The sequence below is a fragment of the Volvox carteri genome (assembly GCF_000143455.1).
Source record: "Volvox carteri f. nagariensis unplaced genomic scaffold VOLCAscaffold_7, whole genome shotgun sequence".
NCBI classification, from domain to species: Eukaryota; Viridiplantae; Chlorophyta; class Chlorophyceae; order Chlamydomonadales; family Volvocaceae; genus Volvox; species Volvox carteri.
In genome coordinates, this window is record NW_003307550.1 from 99,214 (window position 1) to 117,229 (window position 18,016).

General features: G+C 57.1%; 2 protein-coding genes across 2 annotated transcripts; one reads left to right on the top strand and one right to left on the bottom strand.

The window, feature by feature from the left end:
• Window positions 1-1,642: 1,642 nt before the first annotated feature.
• On the bottom strand, window positions 1,643-8,376 carry VOLCADRAFT_87862 (uncharacterized protein; the record flags this gene model as incomplete). Its single annotated transcript, XM_002947666.1, has 13 exons — window positions 1,643-2,620; window positions 2,860-3,153; window positions 3,471-3,672; window positions 3,938-4,191; window positions 4,570-4,738; window positions 4,947-5,353; window positions 5,590-5,757; window positions 6,157-6,213; window positions 6,489-6,698; window positions 7,020-7,931; window positions 8,030-8,075; window positions 8,155-8,257; window positions 8,331-8,376. The coding sequence occupies 13 exons, from the start codon at window positions 8,374-8,376 to the stop codon at window positions 1,643-1,645; spliced, it is 3,846 nt and encodes a 1,281-aa protein (XP_002947712.1).
• A 1,465-nt stretch (window positions 8,377-9,841) lies between these two features.
• VOLCADRAFT_116481 (uncharacterized protein) lies at window positions 9,842-16,890 on the top strand (the record flags this gene model as incomplete). The annotated part of the gene is made up of 4 exons (XM_002947539.1): window positions 9,842-10,060; window positions 10,884-12,368; window positions 12,618-15,648; window positions 16,877-16,890. 4 exons carry the CDS (start codon window positions 9,842-9,844, stop codon window positions 16,888-16,890), a joined length of 4,749 nt encoding a protein of 1,582 aa, XP_002947585.1.
• Between the last annotated feature and the right edge of the window lie 1,126 nt (window positions 16,891-18,016).

An 18,016-nucleotide genomic window follows, 5' to 3' on the forward strand; every position in this document is an offset into this window, starting at 1 on the left:
CTACGATCAGCGAAGTTCAACCGCATCCGCATGGCTTTGACCTAATCGCAGCGCTATTAACAAGCCACCAAGCGTTATAAACCCCTCACCATATTTTTCTTACATGGACGACCGGCACTATGCAGGCATAAAGCCCTTATAAGTCTCTGCGCATGACTTCGCCACCACGTGGTGTGACTCCTCCATAGGAATAAAACATGTGTGGTGGTGTGTCTCCACAGCAATGAAAACATACTAGTGTGTTTCGTAATAATGCTTCCGCAAGCCAATGCTGGCTGCAGACTGCAGAGCTAGGCAGGAGCTACATACAACGCACATACGTCTCTTTGGTCACCGGGTCACTGCACAACAGTAAGGCCAACCATTAGTGCTCGTACCAAGGACGACAGGCGTCCCCTGCGCAATAGGCGCATACAGCTTTACCGCATAACATACACCATATTGAAATGTGCACATCGCCACGTCTCATGTTCGAACAGCAAGTCTTGGCGTCCTCCGAACCTTGTTATCCCTGGGGGCACGCTGACCATTCATATGCGCCATCGTTATCTCTCCTCTCGTTAACCCCCTCCTCGTTCCTTCTCTCGCTCCTCTCCAACAGGCCTCCGAACAGAATGCAACGCCACAGTAACACAAGACATCTCGATGATCAATCTGCCCTTGCTTGCGCGTCAAAGTGCCCACCGCAACGCCATTCGCGCAGCCTAAACCATGACCATCTGAGTCAAGATTCGGCCCCGCTCCAAAACAGGCAAGAACACCACCGTTCAAAGGAGAAATATCGGCGCACTCAATGAATGCCCAGCGAGAGGACAGGGGTTTGTAAAGCGGTGCGTGAAAAATGTAACATGCTGTTTTCAATGCATATACAAAAACGAAAACTGTTCACCGTTTGTGCGCCAACCGCTCCTCACCGCTCCTTTATACAGTATAGCAGCAGCATGAATATCCGGAGACCACCCACGTACACAAACTCATCCCTCGCTCCGCCCTCACAGGCGCAGCGGAGGCGAGCAGCAATAGCGACATCAAACACCAAAAGGACAATAACGAGTAAAATGCATTCTGGTTCCTTTGCAGCTAACCTGCAGTTCCCTCATCTTCAGTGAATATACACAACAGCCCTGTACATGGATGACGATGGGCATGGTGCGCTTCTCGCCATCTTGCAAAGCGCAGCGCAACGCACCCGCCTGAGATCCTGTACAAGCGACTTACCCGCTACGAATCCAACCTGCCTTCCAAGACACACCAAGACGGGCAGCACGGACCGGACACATGCAAATTGCAAATTACCAGCAACGCACGAATCGTGCACGCGCATGCAGTACAGGGCGGGTCGACCTGCCGCCAGCCAGCCGAGAAAGAAGCTAACCGAACCGTACAGGTGACAGCACTGGCGCCATCACCACATGCACTAGTGTTCCGATACATTACTGGGCCGTTTTGCTTAGACGCGCCTACAACCGGGCCACAAGACAACCCGCAACCAGCATTTAAACCGTTGCCCCTGCCAAACGCCAAAGTGAATACCCGCAGGACAACGAAATCTCAAGCGTGCTTTTGATATCCGTCAAAGGGGAACGCATCAACCATAGCCACAGCCACCACAACGTCATTACATCCGTCGACCATGTTCCCGTCAGGTCAGCGCGTACTGCACCACGCGTTCCAGGTCATCATCGCTGACCAGGTCCTCCTCCAACGAAGCAGAGCCAGAACCGTTCCTGCCCGTTAAGGACGAGTCGCTCCGGAACCCGTCCTGCAAGGCTGATAGGTGGGCCATAACCGTTGCAAGGTCAGAAGGAGAGCTACTGCCGCGACCTACATTGACTGCGGCCGAGGGTCTTGTTGCCGCCGCCGGGAGCCGCACACCCAGCACGTCGTACATCTGCTGCGCCAGAAGGCGGTTGCCGCCAGGCAGCGCGCACAAGGCCTCAGCGGCATTTACCGCCGCCAGCACGGACTGCGCATCCACACCCAAACTGCCGGTCCGCTCCATACCAGACTCCACATTCAACTCCATTCCGGCGCTGACAGCGGGAGTCCCCGTTACTGCATCTCCAAGCATGGTGCCCAAGGGCTGCTGGCTTAGGCCTAGGCCCGTGAAGCCCAGCTCAGCCCAAATGCCCCTGCCGCTGGTAGCTGCAGTGCTGCTCGCGGCGGCAGCAGCCGCTGCAAATGGATTCACCAAAAAGGGAAATGTCTGCGAGAGAGCAGGGGTGGAGGAGAATATCGGCCCCAGGCCCATGGCTGCGGCTAAGGTCTGCTGCAAGGACACGTCAGCGGCGGCCGGTGGCGCTGGTGTCGGGGGCGTCGGTGACACGACCGCAGCCGGTGGCGGCGCGATGGTGGCGCTTGGGCTACGATGCGGTAGGCCCACGAAGCGCCAATCCCAATCATCGAGCGATGCTGCAATGCGGCCCACAAGGTTGCTTCCGCGCTCTGCTGCAGTGCGGCCCATGGCCTCCCACTCTGCGAAACCCACATCGACGACGTGCCAGCCGCGGTCTTCCAACATGCGGCGCCGTACAGCCGTGTCGCCCAAAGCGCGGTGCGGCGCGTTGGAGGCATAGTGATGGCTGCCATTGACCTCCACAGCTACCGGCTTTGAGTTGACCTGATGAACGAGTTGGGTCCCGCGACACAGCCAACGTGGAAATGGAAACTCAGGAAGGACGGGAGCGAGAGGAAAGAAGGGCCATTGATATTAAAGAGCATATAGCAGGTGAAAGCCGTGTGCAGCGCCCGGTGGCGACGGCCTGGATCAAACAGACTTAAGCTCAGGAGGGCTAGTGAATCTCCGCAGTGCTGCGGAGCCAGTAAGACACGAAAGCGAACTATGCCGTCTTTTCGCACCTGTAGACCAATGTCCACGGAAAAGTGCTGGTCGTCGGTCATCCACTCCAGCGCGTGAGGCACGCCGGCACCAGCAAGCGCGCCTGAAACTTCCTGGTGGAAACGGCTCACGTGCACGTCACGAGCCGACGCTGCCCACATGCTGGCCGCCACCGTGCGCAGGGGCTCCGACAGGCAGGGCAGAAGTCCCAGCGATGCGGGCGGGTTTGAGGCTGCCAACTGCTGCAGCTGCGCCAGGGACATACCGGCTCTGCGCGCCAGACTCGAATGGTACATGAGCTGCGCATGGTAGGCCTGCATATGGTGTTGGGTACGTGGTTACAAAGTGTCGGGGTTCCCTTTTTTACCCGCATGAAGAAATACGGAGGCAGGCAATAGCAATTCATGACAAACGACAACAGCACCGGCGGGCGGCGGGATTACATTCAACACGTGATCTCTCTTAACATTCAACACGTGACACAGCGTTAGTCGAGCATTCACTACAAGGCCACGCCAAATAGGCGCACATGGGGCCAACATCTGTGGACACTACAGCAACAGCGGCAGCAGGAACCATATGGCGGGATCGCCAGTTGTCCAGGCGTTGTCTCGACGGGCATACGCCGCACCTGGTGCATCCCTTCTGGCGAGATATCCGCCAGACGCTGTAGACAGCTGCAGAAAGTCGCAAACAGTATTTCGTCCATGAGGTCAAGACAGGCTACCGCCCACATGGTGTTGCACAGCTCCTGCTGGTTCATGCGGCCCAGCAGCCGACTGGCGTGGCAAACTAACGGAGCAGCCCGCTCACGAGGCAGCGGGTGGCCCATCCTGGTGTGTGTGCACAAGGGAGGTACAGGTGGCGAAGGAAGGGCGGAAGGCAGCAGCTAAGTGCCAAGACTGTAGCAGGCAAGAGGTAAAGGAAGCTGGGCTTCAGTTGCCGAAGCAAGTAACGAGCTCTGTTGCGAACCACCACACAATCGGTTCCAGGAAGTTTAATGGCGTTCCCGGGAATTCATAACGGCAAGGCTCCACCCCTCCCTGCCGACTTAAAGCGCATCACCTTAAAAGTGCCCCCTCCCTCCCCAGGCCGCACCTGGCAACTGCCCACAGCGCGTTAGCGACGTTCTGTGGCTCACACGTGTCCACCTCTGCCACCAGCCTCTCCAGCAGCGCATTGAAGAGCTCATCATCGTGGTGGCGCAGGGTGGCGCATGCCCATAGGGTTACGCTGCAGTTTTGCGCATTGAACGAGGGAGCCAGAGATGTAGCGTGGCGTGCCAACGCCTCAAATAGGCGGGGCTGCACGTGGCCGGCGGTGGCCATGGCCCACGCCAGGTTAGACAGACCCTGACAAGCGAAAGGGCGGGCAGGACGCGCAACGCGACGGAGGGATTTAGTGAATTACAGGCAAGGAATTTTCCATGCAAAAAATTAGGATATAGGCCGGCCGAAGTAAAAAGTGTCCTAAAAGCCCACATGTCAGCTACTAGAGGGTAAGCTAAATCAGAGAAGACCCGGCCGCGTGTGTGAGAACCTTCCATTCTTTTGTTATATCCCTCTCGCATGAACCACGTTGCAAGCGGGCATGCAGTCCTATGACAGTAAGTGATACAACGGAGTTCAGAAATAGCGCGATAAATCGTAACTGCCCAAAACCCCATGCTGTGGCGGCTCAGGACAAGAGACGAATTGGCACAACGACGCCCCTCGTAAGCGCCTCCCTACCTGCGCGGTGAAACCCTCTATCTTGTGCAGGGCAGCCGCCGAAAGCGCCTGGAACAGCTGCGGGCTGTGGAAACCAAGCCGAGCGAAGGCCCAGGCGGTGTTTGAGACGCCCTGAGGCTCAAACGACGCCAACTTGTCCAGCGTTTGGGCAGCCCAGGAGGACAGCATCCTGCGCAAATCGACGGTCACGAGATGTAACCGGGAGTTGAGTGGAGCAGCTTAAGGAGAATGTGTAACTTAACAGTAAGGAGCGTACAAAAAGGCTAATAAAGGCACAAGGATCCCAGCCGAGCGAGTCTGGCCACGTGTAGGAATGTGTAGTGTAGGAATTCTTGGCGAGATACAGCTTACAGGGAACAATCGAGTGCTGACCTCACGAATGCTCGTACGAACGCCATGCCAGTAGGAGCATGAGCTGGTGGGGACGCTGCCTTGCAGCTGCCATACCACCGCCGCCGGAGCCGGTCGGACGCAGCGAAACCCGCATCCCGCGATGCCCCACATACCTCTGGTCACGGTGGTTGAGCGTGGCGCAGCCCCACAGAATGTTGGACAGGTTCTGTGGGCTTAGGCGGTCCAATCCGCGGCCCAGACACTCGTTCACCACGGCTCCCACGAACTGCGGCTTATAGTAGCCCAGCGAAGCCATGGCCCACACCAAGTTTGCCAGCGCCTGAACATCAAAGGCGGCCAACTGGTTGCCACACTGCGCCACCACCTGATCCAGGAACTGCATATCAGGGTGGCCAACAGACGCCAGCGCCCAGGCCACATTGGAGATGCCCTGCCGACAAAATACAAACAACGCAAACAACGGAGGGATGTGGTCGGTGCGGGCGGTGGTGATAGCTGTATAGACTTGACCAAAACTCGGCGACGAGCAAGATTCCATGGGGGCCCAGGATGCTCGAGAAACAGCGGATTCGCCGGTTCACCGCGAAATTTTGTCAAGGCTGCCATGCCACCATACCCGGCTCCCAGATTCTTGGGATGCAGGGATACACCTAAACGTTTACATACTTGCGGCAGGAAGGCCGGCAGCTTGACCCGCGTCTCCTCCATAAGCGCCTCCAGCACCTGCGGCTGGTCGCGCAGGGACATCTTGCCCAGCGCCCATAGCATATTAGATAGCTCTTGCTCCTTGAACAGCGGGGCGATGCGCTGGGCTTGCTTGGCTGCCACGTGGAGCTGCAGGCAGAGAGGCAACGGGGGGATATCACGAGCAATAACATAACTGTCGACGCCGAGAGAGGAGGAAACGCCGACTTGGAAAACCCAAGGCGCGTAACAATAGGCCACCAGGACCAGGACGCAGAGAGCAGCACGACCGCAGACGGGCAGCTGATACGAACCCAGATGGCCCAGACGGGACGAGCGGCGGACAAGGAAAATCGCTCCTTAAGCGTTCAAATAGGATAAGGTGCACGCATCAACGTGCCAAAAGAAAGACTTCTGCAGGTGCCCCTTGAAACAATATTTCCTATATGGCTTTACCGTCCATTGGAGGGTTTGGACAAACGTGGCAACTCATTCCCTTGCAAACACAGGAAAATTTGTCATGCGCCAGGCAGCCATCCTCATCCTTACCATCTGGTCGTCGCGGTGCCCCAGGCTGGCAAATGCCCACACAATGTTGGCCAGTTCCTAACAGGGGTAAGGAAGCAGAGGGAGGCTAATAAAATTCCAGTGACCACCGAGTTGTAAGGCCGCCGAAAGATCCACCACTAAACCGAAAAGCCGCATCATTACGCAGCTGGCGTTCCATAATACCCTCCCAGAAGAGCAACCATGACATTCCCCAACAGCTACGTCTTGGCCCAAAACCCCATTGATTGGCCCGTCACGCATCCAGCGTACATACGGGGAGAAACGCGCGCATCCTGAAGCTGCGATCAGAAAACGTGGACGTCAGGCCGCACCTGTGGTTTGAACTCGCCCACACGCGCGCACACAAAGCGCGACGCAGCCGACAGCAGCACCTCGTCCGCGTGGTGCATGTAGACAAAACTCCACACAAGGTTGGACAAGTTTTGGGGGCTGAACTCAGGCATGCGGCGCAGCGCCGCTTGCGCAATCACAGACGGCAGGCCGCCCGAAGGCACGTACTTAAGCTTGCCAAACGCCCATGCCTGTGCGCGAGGAGAAACATCGTGTAAACAAGAAATTTAAGACACATTCATCATCACATTCATCAGTGGATTGCGTCCATCATCAGCGTTAGGATGAAAGACAGCGGGATGCGGCACGCTGTAGGAGATCTACAATCAGGTTGAAATGCGATCCCTGTGGGAGCACCCGCGTGGTGGTGATTGGCGATGATGACCATCAAATGCGGGTTAGACGCACATGGGCGCAGCAACGCATCTTGGCGGTTTACAGGAAGACAAGTGGTTAAAAAGGCAGCACAATACGCCCGTGAAGACATTCACTATCCCGATAAGGTGACGCACCGAGTTGGCAAGGCCGCGGGCATCGAAGCTGTCGACCTGGGTTACCATCAGCTGAGCCAGATGGTCCAACAGGGAACGACCCGCCGCGTCGAGATGAATATCGCTAGGCAACACCGCCGCGGCAGCGGCAGCCGCCGACGCCGGGGCTGAAATCAATGGCGGCGGTAGCGGTGGCGAAGCCGTCACACCATGAAGATGATAAGAGCCGTGTCCGACGGCGGGGCTTACAAGCGCGAGCTTGGGGACGCGTGCAAGCGCCGTGGATATGTTAAAGTAGTCAAAAAATGCGCCGCGGTGTTGCACGAGCGCTAGCAGCTCCTCAGTGTTCCTGCAGGCCATGATGTGCTTGTTAAGCTGAATGGAGCTACTGGCGGCATTGCTGCCACGGGCGTTGTTGCCGGTAGCACGACGGACGGCAGATTGCTGAGCAGCCTGCGGCTGTCGCTGGGACTGCTGATGCTGCGGCGAGTCGAGGGGCTCCAGGAGGGGGCGCACTGACGATGGAGAGGAGTCGTCAGTGGAAACTGAGACAGCTGCGGAGAGGACATCATCGGTGGAGGAGGTTGCGGGGAAACTCGAGGTCACAGCTTTGGCCTCGACAACTGGTGCGGTGGCTGTTGCGGCGGCTTTTGATGCGGGCTCAATATCGACCTTGGGCTCATAGCTAATTGCCGATACGGTAGGAACTGGCAGCTTATGCTTCAGCAGGCCAGCAATGGCCGGCAAAGTCGCTGCTGCGATGTCGGTCGGGGAGGAATGGTGCCCAGCCTCGGGTACCGGAGCCCACCCAGGACGTGTCGAATCCGCGCCGGGAGAAGTCAACGCCAAAGTGCTGAGCGGTTTCGGGAGTGACTGAAGATGGGAGAGGCGCTGGCTCCATTGGCCCAGCGTCTGTGGCAAGGCTCCAGGCTTCTACAGAGCAGCGGCAACGACACCACCACACAAAATAGCTTGCACAACCAAGAGATCGTTTCGTGCCGACAAAGAGACAGATAATATGAAATTCTTACCAGTACAGTTCTTACACTGCCTGCCACAGGCGATGAAAGCGGCGGCCTGAAGGCATCGACACCAAATTTGCATGTGCAGGGAGATTGTTATATAGCCCGAGATAAGGTAGGCCATTTTGGCTTACCGTGGAGATGTACTTGATTCGCTGGAACCCGTCACAATAGGGAGAACATCGTTGGCAACATCAGGAAAAGCTCCTGGGTTGAGGTTAAGCTGGTTTAGCCTCTCTGCAAAGGAGTAAGAAAATCAGGCGATCGACTAAACCTTGTCAGCACACTGCCTTCTCCAGAAGCGCCCCACCTCTCGAAAACAGCGGCAGCCGTCTCAGGAACTGTTTAGAGGCCATACTTCGAGAGATTCAATAAAACGAGATGCTGAATGCGTCAATAATAAGCCGACTGGAAAGTCCAGACGGATGCCAAGGTGTGTGGGCTGCAACGTTTAGCAAGCTAGCCAACTTATAAGACTTCAATTACAAACATGCTTTTCAAAACAAGCTGCTCAAGCTAGTGGGTTCGGGTAAGCTGTGTGTCCCAAAAGGTATCTACTGCTAGGTCCACCCTAGTTTGCCATGCTGACCTTAACATTTAATTCAAATGTTGCAGTCAATGATCTTCTTGCTACCATGAGGATTCTCGCGTATCCTTCTGTCAGAGGTATCCGGCGTGTTGAAACTAAGAAACACACATTCTGACAATATACATCTGCGGTACAAACAGATAACCACCGCGCCTAGTCACAACTCACAAGCCACCTTCAAGTGACCTGCCGTCTAGAGGACAGGCTTTCACGAAGCCGTCCTTGATATCCCTTGTCTTAACTCTGACCCTTGACAAGGAATGGAATGTTTCGTTTGGCGTGTTCCAACGGATGTTGATTGCAATTAGGGCCCTGCTGTGCGCATGCCGTCACAAGCCAGGTCTGGATGTTCCATGAGGATAAATCAGTATTTTTGACGTTCCGGGTTCTGGGTTAGGAACTGTTAGGGAGGTGAACGTTATAACGGAAACATGGACATCGTTTCGCTGTAGGCATGGCACTGGATAACGTGTGACTCAAGTAGAACTAGAAATATATACACCCTGATGGTAATGCGGATACCGTGCCAGCCCTTAAAATAACAATCCCTCCGTTCACCCCGGACGGTAATCTTAAACCCACGTCCGCGATAAAGCTAACGTGAGAGTTCATCCCATCTTAGCGCAACCAGAAGAATCAAATTAGTACGTGATCAGGCCATCTGGCGGGCAAGCCAAGTTTCGTAGACCTTGTACGAAGCCGATGGGCAAGTTGAAGGTTCCAGCTGCGCTGCCTTCTTCCCGCTGTTACGAACCTTAGATATATTGACGTTACACTTGCAACATGGAAGTGCATTCCAAAGGGTCGCGCTGGTCGGTGGGAGACATCCATGGACTAGGAGGGCACGATGCATAGAGCGTTTCTTCTTTTGATTAACTTCTGGGAGGGGTGCTGCTTCAGCTCAGAGCAACATGCGCTTCTGGTTGCTTCTCGCGGCCGCGTCCAGCTTTGTCTTACTCGCAGGTAAGTGCAAGTGACTGTTGACCTCTACAGCTTTACAAAACGATAAGTGACCTATAATATATAATATATGTGTTTTTTCAGGCCGCTTCTGCGCTGCACAGAGTCCCCCATCCCCTCGGCGACCTTCGAGTCCTCCTCGTCCTCCTCGTCCCAGTCCACGCCCACCCTTGCCACCGAGTCCTGAAGGAAAACATCAAACAATTCCGTTGTCCTTGGTTGACTTCATAACGCGGATGTCATTTTGCTCACGAATAACGGATGTCGGATGCATGGGAGAGGACCTCAGGTGGCTCATAGACCTGGAGCCTTTCCCGTTGACAAGTGGGATACAATTACAGGATACGGGGCTTTCATGCATTGGCAGTAGTGGCTCCGGTTGCAAATGGAGCAGCGCAACGGAGTACATAAACTCCACGGGTTCCGACACGTACATCTATATTCCCCTTGGACTTGAGGTTCAGGCCAAGAACATCACGCGGTTATTACAGGTGGGAACAAGCGACCGCCCTTTGCCTCCCAAATGCGTGTGTGCTAGTCGGCTCGTTGAAAAGCATCACCCATGAGCGGTTGGGGGCACCTGCCTTACGGATGATGCAGGGCACTTGCTTCGATTTTTAGGGATGTGGCGCACACAAAACGGGACCCTGAATTGAACCTGACCACTTCCATGAAGCGGTGCCGTGTTCCTCCATGAACCAATCTCTTAACCAATCTCAACCGAAGAGATCCCTTGTGCACACAGCGTCCGAGCATATGCCGCCGCCAATAGCACACTGCCCTGCACTACAGCAAAGCCGTCAGGGGACTGAGCTACGAGCCTGGTTACGAGCTGCGTGGCAGCTTCGCAGATAGGGTTATTGGTGGTGAAACTCGGAGGCGCGCTGCAGTGTCGGACAGGACAGGGCAGGTAGATAGTACATGACAGGATAAGGAGGGACAGGACAGAGGAAAAGGGGCACATGGGTTTAGAGATGCAGAGCTGGATCGGATGCCTCCGCTGAATCGGACATCTGTCCTGAAGTCGTTGCCACGAAGGATTGCCGCGGCAGATTTACTTCTGAGTCGACGCTACCGTTGGAAGCGATGATGGCCAGTCAGGCGCAAAATAATTCGGGAAAATTTATTTTTCGAGAGTTCCACTCGACAGGGCGCGGTCCTACTGCTTGAGGATGAAGTTGCATCCTTGCAGGGTGTTTAGTGTACCACCTCCAAAAAATCAATCCCCTTGCAGCCCAACCGTTGATAGCAAGTGCAGTACTGCAGATGTACGTAACTTTAGGGCCGCCCCCCGCGTGCCTCCCCCAATTGTAGTTTGGCCACAACGTCTTTGCCGGATTAATCCTTCGGCAGCTGAAAACGCTAAGCATCACCTGCACCGATCCAGTACCGGTGTTCGCACCGTACGTCCTCCAGCCCCTTATCATGGCGCTAGCTGCTGCGAACACGGACACCGGCCAAAATGCAACTGCTTCAGGCACCAATTCTTCGCCACCGCCGCCGCCGCCGCCCAGCAGTAACACTAACATTACGCCTGCCAACCACACCTCCGACGCCGCTGTTTCTAATGTCAGCACGATTCTTCTGGCGTACTCGCGCCTCTACCGTCGGCCGAACCTTGAGCCATCCCTGCTCCAAAGCCTCAGCATCCAGGACTGCGCCCTCACAGGACAGCTACCGCCGGAAAGCTCCTGGCTGCAGCTGCCCTCCCTGGAGCGTTTGGACCTGTCCCGCAACCAGCTGACGGGGCCGCTGCCGGCGACGTTTGGCCCCTCGCCGCCGTTATCGTACTTGAATTTGTCACATAACCGGTTGAGCGGGCCTTTGACAGATTCGTTGATGAGGTACGGCGGCTGTGGCCGTACACTGGATTTGTCGTACAATGACATCCGTGGCACGTTGCCAGACACGTGGCTGTCGAGTGCATGCACCTCGTACGATATGAACAGCATTGGACTGTCGGCGGTGCAGCGGCGGCTCCTACAGCAGGAGGGCGGCCCCGACGGCGGCGTGGCCAAGGTGGCGACGTCTACCATACTGGCGAGCCGTGCGGCCAAGCCGCTTACCCCCGTCACCGAGGGCACCACTCCCAGCAGTTATGTACCCACACCCTCGTTATTCAGCGCCTCCATAAGTGACGCGTATGCTTTCTGGCTGTCTTACTCGACGTCTTACATGTACGGCAGCGATGGCTGCCCGCTGCTTGGTGTTGCGTGGCGCGAGTCTTCCGCTGGTCGCATATACAACGACACCTGGGCGGGCAATGGCACGGCTGCTGCTCTCACGCCATTCAATTTTACGGTCCTGCTGTACGGCAATCCGAAGCTGTGGACGCCTGGTGGCCATAGGACGGGCTACGCCATAGCCGCCAGCCGGTACCTTAGCTTCCACATTCGCGACAATGCGTGCACCATTTTCGAGCCATTGCTAGACCTTTTGTGGGTGTGGGGAACCTTTGGCACCATCGCGCTTGCAGTGCTGCTTGCGGCGGTCGCGCACTCGGTGCTGGCCGCCCGTAAGGCGCGTAAGAGGGTGGCGCCGGCCAGCAAGGCCCAAAGCAGGCGCGCGCTAGGGGGCATTTCGTGGAAGCGGAGCTTGGGTCAGGAGTTTGCATGGGCAGCCGCTGCGCTGCAGGGCGCTGGTGATGCTCCTGCGGCTTCACGTGCTGTTGCTCCCGCTGCTGCGGCGACGGTGCCGGTTTCTGGAGAGTCTGCGGTGCCATTGAGCGGCCCGTCGGGCCAGCGTGTAGGCAACCCCATGGGAAGCGGATCCATGAGGAGCGATGACCGAGCACGGGAGGTACGAGGCCGATGGTGCCTGCGGCGGGGTTCTTGTGGCTTCCATGGTCCACGGACAAACATTGCGTACTATGTGTGTCCTGACAGCAGTAGTGGGACTAAGCAGAGGTGCTCTCCTGTACGCTGTTTGGATGCGCTGGTATCCAGGCCAGAATGGGTGTTTCCATGTGACACAACGCAGTTGAATACGAGATACGACCCATCCTGGTTGCTTGTCTTTACATGCCATCGTGTTTGATCTGTTGTGCAGGTCGGCACGGCTGCAGAAGCGGCTGGGGCAGCGAGCCCCTTTGGCAGCAGAGCTGGCGTCCGCGGGATGGCGAGCTTAGTGATTGTTGCACACGCACGGCGGTCCGTACATAGGTTGAGCCAATACGGTAACAATCTGCTGGGTGGGGTGGAGGTCTTTGGTGGCTGGCTGGTGAACGACATCCCCTGGGGTCCGGTCATCCGCGCCATCGTCACCGTCGCCGTACACGTCGGCGCCGCATTCCTTTGTTATGCCATGTCGCTGCCCCAGCGCACCGAATACTGTACGAGTGTGCGTAATTGCGGGCGGTACTTGTATATAGTACCGCCGGCGCTTTCGGGGCTGTCCATTGGCTTGACGCTTTTCCTGATGCGAGCGACGCGCGAATTGGCAGCGAGCATGGCGTCCCGTGTCGCGGCATCCAAACCAGACGGCGGCGGTGGCGGCAGCGGCAAGCCTGATTCAGCTAAGGAGGTTGCTGGTGACAAAAATGTTGAGGAAGATCGCGGCAGTGAGAGTGGAGAGAACTCTAGGGGAAGTAACCCCACGGAGACGGAGGGCAGTAGAGACGGTACAGAGTCGCGACAGTCGCCGGAGACGCCGCGGCGGCGGCCATCAGATTCAGCGGGCGCCGTGGGAGAGTCCTGGGTCTACGGCCAGCAGCCCATTCGCGGCAGTGGGGTTATGCCGCCGTCCTTGAACGAGCCACAGGAAATGGTAGGGTTAGCGAAGTCGTTACCGCTCTACGATACCAGAGTGCTGCCCGCGCCTGAAGGAGTGGCTGATGTGCACAGCATGAGCAGTGGTGGTCTGCCATCGCCGTCGGTGATACGCAGGAATTTGGGGGTTGTTACAGCCAACCAGCCATCGTGGTCTGATTTGGGCAGAGAGACGACAACCGTGGGACTCGGTGGGAGGGGCTGTCGCGGCAGCGGCGGCTCCGTCAGGTCACCTCTAACCCCTCAGGACCATGGCAAAGAGCGTACGGTTAGTGTTGGCGCCGGGGGCCCCGTTGCAGAGTCCTTAGCGTCGCCGGCGACGGACAACTGTATGGATTTAGCAGCAGTGACGGCAGTGGAGGCGGCTGAAAGGCAGGAGCGACACAACCGCGGGGGCCTTGTGGGCTGGCTATATGGACACGGGACAACATTGGCGGCAACATCGCCTGTGGGGACCCTGCTCCCGGCGTCCCCCTACGGCTTACAGCACCATGTACATGGCCACGGTGCCGTCGCCGGCGCAACACGTGCTAGCGCGTTTCTATCATCCAGCTTCACGTTGTACAGGCCTAGGACTTACTTTGAGCCCGGATCCAGTTTAGGTTCAGTGCATGACGCGGAGAGCCAGGCTTGTGAAGCCTTAGGTGGATGCGGCGGCACCGCCGCCACCGCCGCAGCGGCAACTTCAGTACCCCTTGCAGTAGGCATGGATAGCTACGCTGGAGCATCTTCAGGGCCAGGTCCGTTGGCGGAAGGTCGCACCCGGCAAATGGCCGTGCCGCACACTCCATCCAGCAGACTGCAGAGGCAGTCTTCACCGTCGCAGCTGCGATCGTCCAGTCAGGACCGCCGTGGCTGGTCGTCGACAGGCGGTGCTAGCCGCGGCGGCAACGGCGATTATGAGTCCAGTCGCGCTTCATCACCCTACGGTGCGCGCATCAGACGCGGCGATACGGAAGAGGAATCACAAGACCCCACCATCGACCGCGGCAGCGGTGATGGCACTGCCAGGAACACCAGTCGTTCCTTTAAGAATAGCCAAAGCCGCCGTGCAGCCAGCCGGCCGGGACCCGTATCGGTCGTACATGGAACATCTCCCAGCGGCTTTTCTCCACGCGCGGTGCCGTCCCCTGTGTCACCATACCGCGGCGGTACCCGCAGGCGCAGCAGTGGTGACGACGTCGATGACAACGACGCGTACGTGCCATACAGCCCTGTGGAGCCAATGCGGCAGGACCGTTCACTCGTGAACTCCGCCTCGTCCCGAGGGTCGGTCCGGTCTCGCGCCGCGGCCGAGGCGGGTCCCAGCAGCCCCAACGCGCAGAGCGGCCAGCTGCGCGGTGGACGGTTACCGGCCCAACAGGAATTTCCTGGGTCAATGGATTCACGGGTCAAAGACGTACCCTCGCCCATGGCTAATAGCCCCTCGCGGCGCGGCGGCCCCTGGCTGGAGGATCGCCTGGCGGCGCTCGCCACGATGTCCGCGTCCAGCCGCGTGCCACCATCAGCCACCGCAGCCGGCACCTGGCCCAACCCCGCCGCAGCGACGGCGATGGGGATGCCGGGACCGACACCGCAGCGACACGGAGGAGGGACAGCGCATGCTGGTGGTGCGCATACCGGCGGTGCAGGCATGCCGCGTCTGAAGCGTGAGGCGCTTCGTGTTGTAAATCAGTACCTGCGGGAATACGCGCTTGGAAAGAAAGGGTCAGGCTGGTGCGCCCGCGCTGGGCGCACCGTGCTCAGCTTCATCGCCGTGCTGATGGTTTACACCCCTTTGGCACCGCTAGCGGTGCCGGTCGTGCTGCTGGTAGCGCTCGTCATCGTCGTGCATAGCGCTGTGAGTGCTATCGTGGCGGCTATCGTCGCCACCTGGCGCTGGTGCGGCCGCCGGCTGCAGAACCAGCTTCACACCACATCCGGCACCGCTGCCGGCTGCTGCTGCTGCTGGTTTCGGATTGGTGAATTCGTGGGTTCTCTCCGCCTCTCCATAAACCTTCTGGTGTCCTTACACCTGCATGTCTCCGCATGGGTCCTCTGCTTGCCGCTGGCGCTCTTCACGGGAGCGTTATACGGCCTCGGATACCTGTGGGGTAAGGACGCAGTTCCTCACCCATGGATGTGGCTCGCGTGCAACTCAACCTGCCTGGCGGGCGTGCTGCTGTTACTGGCGGATCTGGCTTTTCGGATGCCCGCCTGGGAGTACGGTGTATGCAGGTATCCGTACGTTGTCGTATTACGAGCGGCGGCGGCAGCGGGGACGCCCGTGGCAACGGTAACTGCGACGGTTGCCGCGGCCGAGGCATTACAGGGTAAGGTTGGGACCGGGACGCCGTTAGTGCGAGGGACCAGTCATCGCAGGCAGTGAGGTACTCGCGCAGCTTCAGAGAACCTTGCGGGCGATGCGCGGCGTGCCAGGACTGATGGTGGTGGTAATGATAATTGAGTGGCGATTGAGGGCGATGTCCGAATGTAGTGACGGGGATATCGTTTATGGTAATTATGATGCTGCGAGGATAAAGGTTGGTGGTCTCATGAATGAAGTCCCATGCGGGTAGGTTTCGGAGGAGATGCGGGTCGGTTTTCGGAGCTGCGATGCGCTGACGCGGCTGCAGCAGCTGCAGCACGCATTGAAGTTGTGGGCATGATGGAGTTACTGATGATGAGGAGCGTGAGACATTGAAGGCTGGCCGGTGTGACCTCGCATTCTTTCTTGCTGTGCGGTATCGCGTACTTATTTATTCCGCAAACTCCATGGTTTTCCTCCCTGAAACCTCTATGTTCTTGCTTTCAGCGGAGAAGTGAAGACTGCTCACGTGACCCCTGTTGAGTGCGTGCGAGGAGCCGAGGATAACATAACCGGACAGACCCTGGCCACATTCCAAGTAGGGGATAGAAAGGGTATCGTATTGTGGGCCCAGTCGAGACCTGGACACAGGCAGTAGCGTTTGGTGGCAATGCAGGTGAGATGTACATAGATAGGTGGGAAAGGGAAGTATTGGAGCGCGAGGGAAGTATTCAGAGTCTTGCGGACGAGAGGGGGTGCATGGCTAGGCATCTCTGTTGACAGATATCGGCAGGCAGGAGTGCAGTGGTGGGGCATAGCAGTATGGCACTACCGGGGCCGCCCAGGCTCCGGAACAAAGCAGGCAGGAGGCTTAGTAGGTACAGCCGTGCTCGCATCTTATCGATGGCTACGACTTGACGTGCATCGCCATCATCGCCGCCATTATGTTCATTACCGTATCACCGAAGATCATTAGTTGCGGGGCCATGTGTACCCAGAGGAGGTAAAAGGAGCATGCGAGTTTATTTGACGAACGAGACATCATTGAGGTTTGGTTCATGTACTCCTATCGGGTTAATTCCCTACGGGCGTCGGGATGCGGTCCGCATCGTCTCGCACGTGGTTAAGCACGTGTTGCGCATAGTTTGTTTGGTCGAACGATATATGTTAGCGGGTGGCAACAGCAATTACTGTTATGGCACGTTGTGCGACGTCCCCCTGTCCGCTTTCCATCTCGTCCTCCCTTTCCATAGACATGCGGAGGTAGATGGCTCACTTTGCGCACGGCGATGCCTGTTGGGTGTTCGGTGATTATTGTGGCTTCCTATGTATGGAAAAAGGGATGCCTTATGATCCGAGGCTCATGCGGGTTTGTGCTTCCTCCTGGCAATGTGCTTCGCTTTTCGAGGGGGCTGAAGGTTGCTTACTTTTTGGACAGTATCAATGATGCGCGCTTTCCTGAAGTCATGAAGTGAGCGAGTTGTGGGCTGAATGCTCCTGGAGTCTCGACTGATTACGCGTGTGCGTTCCGTGCTCTCGTTTTGGAGAAAAGAGAGCTGGGCAGCCCACTTCCGCTTTCCCCGTTGGTGCATAGCGTGGAATGCAGGGGAAAATTATCCCGCGGCGGCAAACGACACAGGTGATGGTGTGTCCAGTTGGCGCTGAAAGGTACCTCCTCAGGACCCGCTGGACCGTGTGCGCTTGCACTGGTGCTCCTCGCACGTTCGCATGCGAGTTCATTATTTGGTACACGCCTGTTGTTGCAGCTTCGGGTCAGACAACCATTAAACCTGCAAAACTTCAATCTGCCAGCGCTTTGCGCCGTCGAAATGACTTGCAGGTGTCCTGAAAGGTTGGAGTTCACATCGACGCCGATGGTTGCATGTCACGGCTGCTTGACGCTTCAATACCATGTAGCTTATGTGCATTATACCACACTTGCCGCGGCGTTTTTTTACAACATTGTCGTTTACCCATATCGCCATGTCAACATTGTCGTTTACCCATATCGCCATGTAGTACGTCGGCAGGACACTGCGTTGGGGAGGCCGTTTGGTTTGTATGTTTTGTGTGTTAGGCGGCGCCCTGACCCTCACTTTCAGGGCTGCCTTGCGCATTCTTCTCTTTGCACGCCGGATAGGTATGCCGATGTGACGGATGCTTTGACGGAAGACTCAATTTATAATGATTTATAAAACATTGGCCCTGCATTGATCCGCACGAGTAAAGCATTGGTTGGGAATCGAAGGGTGCTGATGCCCGCCATTTGGGATGAGTCACGGAAGCCATCTTGCAAAAAAGGCGCATGTATGATCAAACCCTGGGCAAGATTCGGAGCAGCTGCCTCTAGTACTGAAAAGGGCCCCATTTATTCCATAGGTGCCAATTAAATC